The sequence below is a fragment of the Triturus cristatus genome, chromosome 2_1 (genome assembly GCF_964204655.1).
Source record: "Triturus cristatus chromosome 2_1, aTriCri1.1, whole genome shotgun sequence".
Classification (NCBI taxonomy): Eukaryota; Metazoa; Chordata; class Amphibia; order Caudata; family Salamandridae; genus Triturus; species Triturus cristatus.
Window position 1 is genome coordinate 172,617,884 of NC_140581.1, and position 10,161 is coordinate 172,628,044.

Sequence of the window (10,161 nt, forward strand, 5' to 3'; positions counted from 1 at the left end):
TCTGGATTCAAACATAGGAAGAGCGTTTCCTTCGGAGGAGAGGCTTTCTTCGATGCAGCAGAAATGCGAAGCTCTTCTCCAGACAGCTCATCCAACGGTCCGGCAAGTGGCATCTCTACTAGGGTTCTTGCATATTTCTCATTCCCAACACCAGGCTGAGAATGAGACCTTTGCAACAGGATCTAGAGGTCAAGTGGGACCAAGCATTGGGTCAATGGGAAGACCGTATTGTTCTCTTCCAAGCAGCAAAGTAGTCCATTCTATGGTGGACTCGACCGAAGAACCTCTTGGTGGGAGTCCCCTTCCATCAACCAGTTCCGGCACAGTCCTTGGTAAGGATGCATCCCTGCAAAGATGGGGGGCACACATGGATTGCCTACAGATGCAGGGCCGGTGGTCCATCAAGGAGCAGTCCTATCATATAAACATGTTAGAGCTGCGGGCAGTCCATCTAGCTCTGAAAGCTTTTCAGCCTCAATCACGTCCAACTCGATCCTGATCCAAACAGACAACACGACCACCATGTATTACCTCAACAAACAGGTTGGTACGCACTCTCGCCCGCTCTCGCTGGAGGCTCAAACGATCTGGCACTGGCTTCTAGCCCGAGGCCTCCCCATCACAGCGGTGCATCTTCCAGGAAAGAGAAATGTGCGAGCAGACGCACTCAGTCGGCACTTCGAAGATCAGCCAGACTGGGTGCTAAACGACGAGGTGGTGGCGGATATTTTCCATCAGTGGGGTCAACCTTCCATAGATTTGTTTGCAGACGACCAAAACAAAAAATGCTACGCCTTCGCATCCAGGTTCCACTGTCCAGGGACGAGGGGGAATGCGCTTTTGATGGACCAGGGACGAGGGGGAATGTGCTTTTGATGGACCAGGGACGAGGGGGAATGTGCTTTTGATGGACGAGGGGGAATACGCTTTTGATGGATTGGTCCGGAAAATTTGCATACGCCTTTCCTCCCCTGCCTCTAATCCCGAAGGTGGTGTCCAAGCTCATCCGGTCCAACATGACGATGATCTTGATAGCTCCGGACTGGCCTGGTCAGTGGTGGTACCCGGACCTGTTGCAGTCGTCGTACCCGGACCTGTTGCAGTTGTCGGTACGCACCCACAAGAGACTACCTTACAGATCGGACCTGCTGACCAAGATGGACGGGAAGATTCTCCATCCCAACCTTCCCTCACTGAACTTGGCAGTATGGCTCCTGAGGTCCTGCAATATGTACACTTGAATCTACCGCAGGACGGTATGCACATCCTTAAAGAGGCAAAGAGACCTTCCACGAGGGCGTCATACTCTTAAGTGGAAGAGATTCTACTTGTGGTGCACACGTAATCATTTTAATCCTACAACAGGGCAGGAGGAGGTAATTCTTCCCTACCTCCTTTACTTAGCCAAAGCAGGTTTAAAGTATACCTCGATCAGGGTGCACTTAGCTGCCATTACGGCCTACAGAAAGTCTCCCAACCAGCCTTCCTTTTTTCAACTACAGGTGGTTAAGGATTTCCTACAGGGGTTGAAGAAGGTGTATCCCCCTTTTCGGCCTCCTTCTCCTCCTTGGGAGTTGAATCTAGTTCTTTCTAGATTGATGGGTCCTCCTTTTGAGCCCATCCATAAGGCCACGTTGCAGCACTTGACATGGAAGACCGCTTTCCTAGTGGCAATAACATCAGCGTACAGAGTAAGTGAGATCCAAGCGCTGTGTGCCAAAGAGCCATATACTGTTTTTCACCACAACAGGGTAGTGTTAAGGACTCACCCTGCTTTTTTGCCAAAGCTTGTATCTGATTTTCATGTTAACCAGTCAATCTCCCTACCGTCCTTTTTTCCCAATCCCGCTACTACTGCGGAGAGGTCACTCCACTCCTTAGACCTTAAGAGAGTGCTCAAGTTCTATTTGGAGGGAACGAAGGACATAAGGAAATCAGATCAATTCTTCTTAAATTATGGTTCCATGAGGACAGGCTTTCCAGCTTCCAAAAGGTCAATTTCAAGATGGATAGTGTCCTGTATAAAATTGGCCTACCAGTTGGCAAATAAACCCCTATTGTTGTCGCCTAAAGCACACTCCACTAGGGGAAAAGCGGCTACAATAGCTTTCTTGCATGATGTTCCAATGGCAGAGATTTGCAAGGCAGCAACCTGGAGATCGGTACACACTTTCACATGGCATTATTGTCTTGAATCCGATTCCAGGGCGGATACTCAAGTAGGCCAAGCCTCCTTGAGGAATCTGTTCAGATAATAAGATATCTGGGTTTTCAAGTTTAGTTATCTGAGCTTGATTATTAATTGTTTTTTCCATTTGCCGCAGGTGGAAGAGGTGAGGCTCGCTATTCTATTCTAGTGCTTATTACTATTGATGAGGATCCCCTGGAAGAGAAGGATTAGTTATTTACCTGTAATCCTAGTTCTCTTCCAGAGGTATCCTCATCAAAGTCAAAAGCAACCCTACCGCCTCCCCGGGCAAAGGAACCTTGTTTTTAAGGAATTGTCAACTCTGTGTCATGGCTTTTGAGTCACCCCAAAGAACAACTGACCTAACTGTCACCCCTGAGGCATGATGGGAAGCTAGGGGTCATGGCTGCCTTAAAGGCACGGTGCCAGTTTATTTCTATGTTGCTATGAGTTAGCTTTTCAGCCTTTCTAGGCTGTTTTTTCTGCAATGCAGCCTGTGAGCTGTCAATGCTTTCAGTCCTATCTGAGAGATTGTGCTAAGTATTCAAACAGTTTCCAAACATGCTTTGCTGTTGTTTTTCCCTGGTTTTTAATGTATTGTTTGACATACAGGGGAGTCCTTACAGCATTATTCATAGATAGAGAGATAGATATAGAGAGATAGATATGAAGAGATAGATATATTATCTACTGGCGGTCGCCAGTAGATAGTTATAGTTAGGACCGTGTTTGCATAGAAAATTCTATTTTGAATAACTTTGGCGCCGGTTGACGAATCCTCGCGAAATTTTCAAAACTAATGGGGCGCTCCGCTCAGCTCCTACCCTGAAAGTCTCGGGGGGATTAGTCAAGCGGGGGCCGCGGAAAAAAGGGGGGACCCAAAACGCGTTTTCCCCATGCATTTTCCTATAGGACCTTTAGTCGAAGGTACAGCCCGAACGACTGAACAGAATTACTTGAAATTTGGCAAAGAGGTAGTCCTCAGGTCAGGGATGTGCCTTTTGCATATATGGAGTCAATCTGTTCAGTAGTGACTGAGAAAATTGCAATTAAAGTACATAAATATCTATAGCCGCGCACCATGCGCGCACCCTAACGTGCTAGGGTAACGTAATAGTTATCTGAACTAACTATAACGGGGGAATTTCATTGGTTTTATACGAGTGAAATGTCCACCCAACTATAACATGTGTGAAACCTATGGTTTTTTAAGTGAATTTGCAAGGTTTTTTAAATGCTAATTCCTAACTATAACGTGTGTGAAACCTATGGTTTTTTCAGCGAATATATATATATATATATATATATATATATATATATATATATATATAGAGAGAGATAGATAGAGAGAGATAGATAGATAGAGAGAGAGATAGATAGAGAGAGAGAGATAGATAGAGAGAGAGAGATAGATAGAGAGAGAGAGATAGATAGAGAGAGAGAGATAGAGAGAGAGAGATAGATAGATAGATAGATAGATAGATAGATAGATAGAGAGAGATATAGATATAGATAGATATAAATAGGGAGATATAGAGAGAGAGAGAGAGATAGATAGATAGAGATACATATGTTTGTCACATATATGATTGTGTTTCCGGGGTCCCGCACATGGGCGGGAATATTCTAGTGCTTATGAATTTGATGAGGATACCCCTGGAAGAGAACTAGGATTACAGGTAAGTAACTAATCCTTATTGGCAATAGAATGTTGTGAATTTCCTATGGTAAATAGGTCCTAACTATAACTACCTACTGGCGACCGCCAATAGGTTATATATATATATATAAACTAAATAAATCAATGTTGAATACTAAGAAAAAATATAACAAACAAGACCAGCAGTATTCGAACCTGATTCAAAAACTTCAAAAAAATAAAAATATTGTTATACGCAACAGCGACAAGGGTGGCAATATTGTCCTTTGGCCCCAGGAGGAATACAAAAAAGAGGCATTTAGCCAGCTAAATGATCGACAATGCTATAGTCGCAGCAGCACAGCACTTCTTAAAGACACTTACTCTAAATTTTACAAAAAATTGGCAATTTGGAAAGGAAAAGACCTTATCAGCGAAGATGAATATAGATTCCTCAAGAAAGACAATCCTACAACTCCATCTATCTATTTTATTCCTAAAATTCATAAGAATAGAGACAAACCGCCAGGTCGTCCGATCATTACAGCCAAGGATGGATTACTGGAAAATACATCTATCTATGTTGACTATTTTTTACAAAACCATGTCATACGTGCGTAACACAGGTGACTTCATCAGGAAAACAAAGGATGTAAAGTGGCAACAAGATTATTTACTAATGACTCTAGATGTATCTTCGCTCTATACCAGCATCCAACACACTGATGGCATCAATGCAGTCCAGTACTACTTGGCAAAAAATCCTTCATATGATCTGCAACATAGCGATATGATTATATCAATGATGGAATATTGTCTGTACAACAACATTTTTATGTTTAATAACTTACTGTACCAGCAAATTCAGGGTGTAGCGATGGGTGCCAGCTTCTCCCCCAGCTACGCATGTCTTCACATGGGGTGGTGGGAGGAGCTGGTACTCAAAACTGAACACAAGTACATTGTTGAAAGCCATATCATCAAATGGCTTCGTTATATTGATGATCTTTTTGTTATCTGGCGGGGTACCAAAGAACAAGCCTCTAATTTTGTGTCTGGTATCAATCACAATCTTTTGAATTTGAAATTTACTGCCACCATCAGTGAAATTGAGGTTGAATTTCTAGACACCCAAATCTATATTCAAGACAATGCATTAGAGACACGCCTTCACAGAAAAAAGACAGCTGGCAATTCCACCTTGCATGCCCAGAGCTCTCACCCTAAGCACTTGATAAATAGCATACCTTACGGTGAGATGCTTCGTTTAAGACGCATATGCAGCAATGAGGTGGATTTACATAAAGCCCAATCGGAGAGCAAAGAGATTCCTCGCTCGAGGGTATGCTCCCAACATTGTCTCACAGGCGATCTCTAAATCCATGAGGTGTTCTCGGGACAGCCTGTTAAAAGACAAACAGACACCTCCAGCTTCCCTTTCCATGTCTGCCACTTGCCCTGTAGCCCCAGAATTTCGTTTGATTTTAGGTTACAGTCGCCAACACAAAGCCATTCATAAGATAGTACAAAACAACTGGCCACTGGTACTTAATGATCCAGTAATAGGACCTTTGCTGCCGCAACGTGTGTCCATTACGTACAGCAAAGCACCATCCATGAGGGATAGTTTAGTCACCACTAACCCTGAAATTATTGAGAGTACTACATGGCTACAGACGCACAAAGGCTTTTTTAAATGTAAAACGTGCAAAGCATGTATTCATGGCAAAAACACCGAGACCTACACCACCCCATTTTGTGACAGAGTACAAAATACAAAAATTACTCGCATGTAAAACCGAATATGCTATTTATGTTCTCACGTGCCCTTGTGACCTTAGATATATTGGAAGCACCAAACTTCAGGTTCACAAAAGAGTTTTACAACATCTTCGAGCAATAACTCATCAGGACAATACATATCCGGTAGCTCGGCATTTTAAAGAATTCCATCAATCAGACATCAAAAACCTGAGCTACTATGTGATTGACAGTATACCCCCTAGCAGGCGGGGTGGTGACAGGGACCATAAATTGAGACAACTGGAGACTAGATATATTATTCAGCTTGATACCAAGTCACCAGGGGGTTTGAATGCCACGGAAGATTTTTATACATGTCTGTAACTATGTTAAGGACTCCTTATAAGACTCCAGTGGTGTATGACATTCTCTCTTAATGCTTGACCTAAACATCTTCATGGGGTTACGATTTAGATGTAGTCAATTTATGTGCATTTGTATATAATTCATTCATGGTCAAATATCTGGTCCTGGAACTGTTTTAGGAGAGGGAGATCAGGGATGTAAAGATTTTATGTATTTATTTATTTATTTATTTATTCATATTTATGACTATTTATTATTAAGGTATATATATTTATTGTCAAATGGAAAATTGTTTACAATTGCTATTTTGCACATATTTATACATATTTTATACATATTTTATCTTTTGCTAATCATTTGCACCTCCCATTGCCTTACCCTCCTAACTCCGTTTTTCCAAAAGACTTTGTCTTTTGTTGACACCAGGCACTTTATTCACACCTTTTTATTGCATATTTGCACATTTTTAATTGTCCTTTGAGGTAATTTGTGCTTGTTGCTGCTATAGCTTTGTCTCTGATCAAAATATATATGTTTGGAGGTGACTCTGTCCTGTCCTCCCGCATATTCTAAATTTCGTCATTTATGCCAACGGACTATCACTTATTTCCACTCTCTGGTCCGTTAATGCATTTTTGCATTCTCCCGTCCTGGCACTTTGCACTTTTCGCACCTTATTCACTTTGCCAAACCTACGTATGGGCTAACTCAGTTATTTTAACTTGGAGTTTTACATAATATACCTTAGCCACTAGATTCGTACTTTGTTACACATCTCGAGCAAAACATTTTTCATTAATTTTGTTATTTTAATATTATTTTTTGTCCCCCCCTTTTTAATGGTGTTGGCACTTTCCATTCCACACGAAAGCCCATCCACTTTCTAAGCCCATGCAGTAATGCCTGCAAATTTCCTATTCCAACAAGGTACTAATTTGATATACTGCCTTCGATACCTTTTGAAAATCTCAGTATTATATGTATATGCATTTGCATACGATGTATATTAGGCATGTTATTAGATCATGTGAGTAACTTTCTGCATTTAATTTCCTCATAGCCAACTATACCTGTCTGGTTGCAGATAATACGTATTTTACAATTATTCATTAGCAACAGAAGGTTTGGTATCAAAATGAGTATTTTATTTACATTTTAGTCGCAACTTGGTTTTAAGGCTCTATTTTGGCAATTTTACTGTTTCTATTTCCATGGCTTTCAAATCATGTGATGTGGCTACGTAATTGTATTTGCACTTTAAATAACTTACACGGATTGGCTCCGACATGTCATGTGAACAAGGCTTTGACGAGCTGAAACGCGTCATGGCGATGAAGGAGTAAACAACAAATTGAGCACTTACTTTGGGTCTGTGTCCTGTTTTGTTCGGCGGAGTATTGTCACCGAATTGGAATCGAAGTAATATATATATATATATATATATATATATCAATCAAAGAAATTCTCCCCACAGTTCCACTCGGAAAGAAGACGAGCCACACTGGTCTTGCTGGAAATCATAGATTCATTTACACGGGTGGGCATATATATCGACCATGTCCCCTCAAATAGAAGGAACGGGCACACACACAGGCTTGCAGGAAAACAGCAGCTTTATTGAACAGGCATGATGCATTTCGGAATAAGTTCCTTCTTCGGATGCCTTTTGAAACAACCAGTGTTGTCTGTGTCCGGATCTTTGTAGCGCCAGCTTCGCTCTGATAGGCGAACAGAGCATGGTGGGAGTGGCATGGATTCAGGCAGCCCAGGTGAGTACCTTCCCCATGTGGGTGGCGCCCTCGTTCCCTCCAGTGACACCACTACTTTGCGTACAGTACTGCCTTTCCCATAAGCCTTCATCCTGCCGCATTGTTACTGGCATCTACACAACAAAATGACATAGCCATATGTATATTTATACAATACTATCTGGGCACGTTATATGTGACATTACAATTAACGTGGTTGAGGACTTTAATATGAAAAGACTTGTATTTTAAATTTGTCTAACTATGAACTCTTAAAATTTATATTTTGATTGTTAATCACCAGATAGTGGACTTGTCACGTATAGATGCAGTGAATATTGTCACTGATAGATGCAGTGAGCGTTTTTAATCCCCGAATATCGGATGGTTAAGAAAATGTGTTCTACCAAAAGTGGACTAAGAATGTAATATTTCTTCTATCTCTATGGCTTGCTTTTGCACATGTGATTTTTATTTCGAGCACATTTCACTTTAAAAACATGGCGGATAACGCGTACCTCTTGTCATGTGATCTAGGCCTGTGGGGGGCTGAAACGCGTTATGGCGAGACTTGCACCTTAAAATAAACATCTGAAAGCACATTTCGTGGTCCGTTCAGTTTATTCAGGAGAGTGCACGAGTAGCGGAACCCAGGAAAATATATATATATATATATATATATATATAATGGGTTTTTTGAAAGGCTCCATTTTACCGGGGCCCCCCCGACCCTGCAGGGCGGGCTCTGTGCAGCAGCAACGGAGAATCCGGTTGTTTGGACTTGACCAGCAAAAACATACAAAGCCCAACTCAGTCTTACTTTCAAGCTGGACATTTATTCGTCTGCGCTGCAGTTTTAAAACCACCCATTGATTCCTTGCATGTTTCGGCGTATATCCCGCCTTGTTCACAGGTAAGTGGCATAATGAACTCCCAGTGGTCACATGGCCCATCTTCCCAACTACAGGCCCCAGAGTGCACCAATATATAGAATTCAATTCAAAACGTGGCAAGATGCAAAATTAAATTCTGCTTAATAGTGTGTTTCAATGCAAATGTCACGAAAGCTCATTTTTCATTGTGCAAGGTGCATTCTGTTAAAATCATGTTGCCAAGTGCATTTTCTACTGCAGCGTTTGATAATTTCTTGAAAAGCGGAGTTGCCAAAGAGGAGATGTCACCTCTCTCATCTCACTTTCTTTACTCCCGCTCACCATCTAGGCGTGGAAATCCTTAGGCTGGTGCGGTCGTTAAAGCGGGTCATGCCCCCTCCATTAAATGTTTTTGAAAGGCTCCATTTTTCCAGGGGCCCCCGACCCTGTTTTCACATATATTTTTATGTTTTCTGGGGTCCCCGCGCATGGGCGGTAATATTCATGTGCTTATGACTTTGATGAGGATACCCCTGGAAGAGAACTAGTGTTACAGGTAAGTAACTTATCCTTTATGTATGTGTGATCTCTACATGAATGGTTAATGTGTGTACTGTGTGCATGTACAACACAAGTATCATTTGGGTATGTCATAGTTTTCTTACTCCTGCTGGACTTCTCTCTTTTCCTTTAGGAGGCCATTGAGGCTGAACTTGCAGAAAAAGTGGATATGATGGGGAGTGCATTGCCTGACCAAGTCAAGTGGCGATTTAACTAAGGAGCAACGCCAGTGAATAGGATCTATTTTTGGGACAGTTTAATATTAACACATGAATATTCTGATTATATACTTTTAAATTAATGTATGTTTGCCACCATAGTATGGGGCATTTCAGCAAAAATACTATGTAGTGGATAATGTAGTTCAATTCATTTTCACAATGTGCAATATTTTGTAAATAAATATATAATGCAACTCACTTTAACAATGCCTAACTTATTTCTTAATTATTTTAGCAATATACTGTATATCTACAAATTACATATTTGGTTGGTGTAAAGCGCAATAATTTGCTAGACAAACTGCTCAATGTGATCCACCTTGAATTATTTACAAATGAAAATTCTCCAGCTCTTAAACTGTCCCAGAGCACTTCTTTAATGGTGACTACAGGTAAAGGGGAATCAAGGTTCCATTCTGGAGATGAAGCCTGAGAAACAGCGACCACATTCAAGGAAGACAGAAGCTGTGCAAATTACTCACTCCCAATTCAGAAAGATAGTTAGAAAAATAATACAGGACTCTTTCAAAGCCCTGTAATTGGAATGTGTATACTTTAAATCCTTAAAGGCAAGCTACTGCCTGTCCTAGCCCCTACCTCTCGGCAGCCCTTTGATGCTCTTGACTGAGTGTCCTGGGGATCCAAAGCATTTACTTTGAAAAAAATTAGTGTTTTCAAAGCGGGTCGGTCACCTGAATACTTCAGCTAGGAATAATGGAATAGGACTACGGTTCTATTTTGCTGATTTTCAGAAATGGGGCCTTGATTAAGATGAACCGCCAGGGCTTTCATATTGTGCAGCTAGATGTGAAATTCTTGGACC

The 10,161-nt window shown here is 41.5% G+C and overlaps 1 protein-coding gene across 1 annotated transcript in view; it reads left to right on the plus strand.

Annotated features, from left to right (window-relative positions):
• HAUS1 (HAUS augmin like complex subunit 1) overlaps window positions 1–9,536 on the plus strand; it is a 284,053-nt gene extending 274,517 nt beyond the window's left edge. Inside the window, exon 9 of the mRNA XM_085640696.1 lies at window positions 9,251–9,536. Within this exon, the coding sequence (XP_085496822.1) occupies window positions 9,251–9,334 (84 nt within the window). The 3' untranslated portion in view covers window positions 9,335–9,536. The remainder of the gene's footprint in view (window positions 1–9,250) is intronic.
• The last annotated feature ends 625 nt before the right edge of the window (window positions 9,537–10,161 follow it).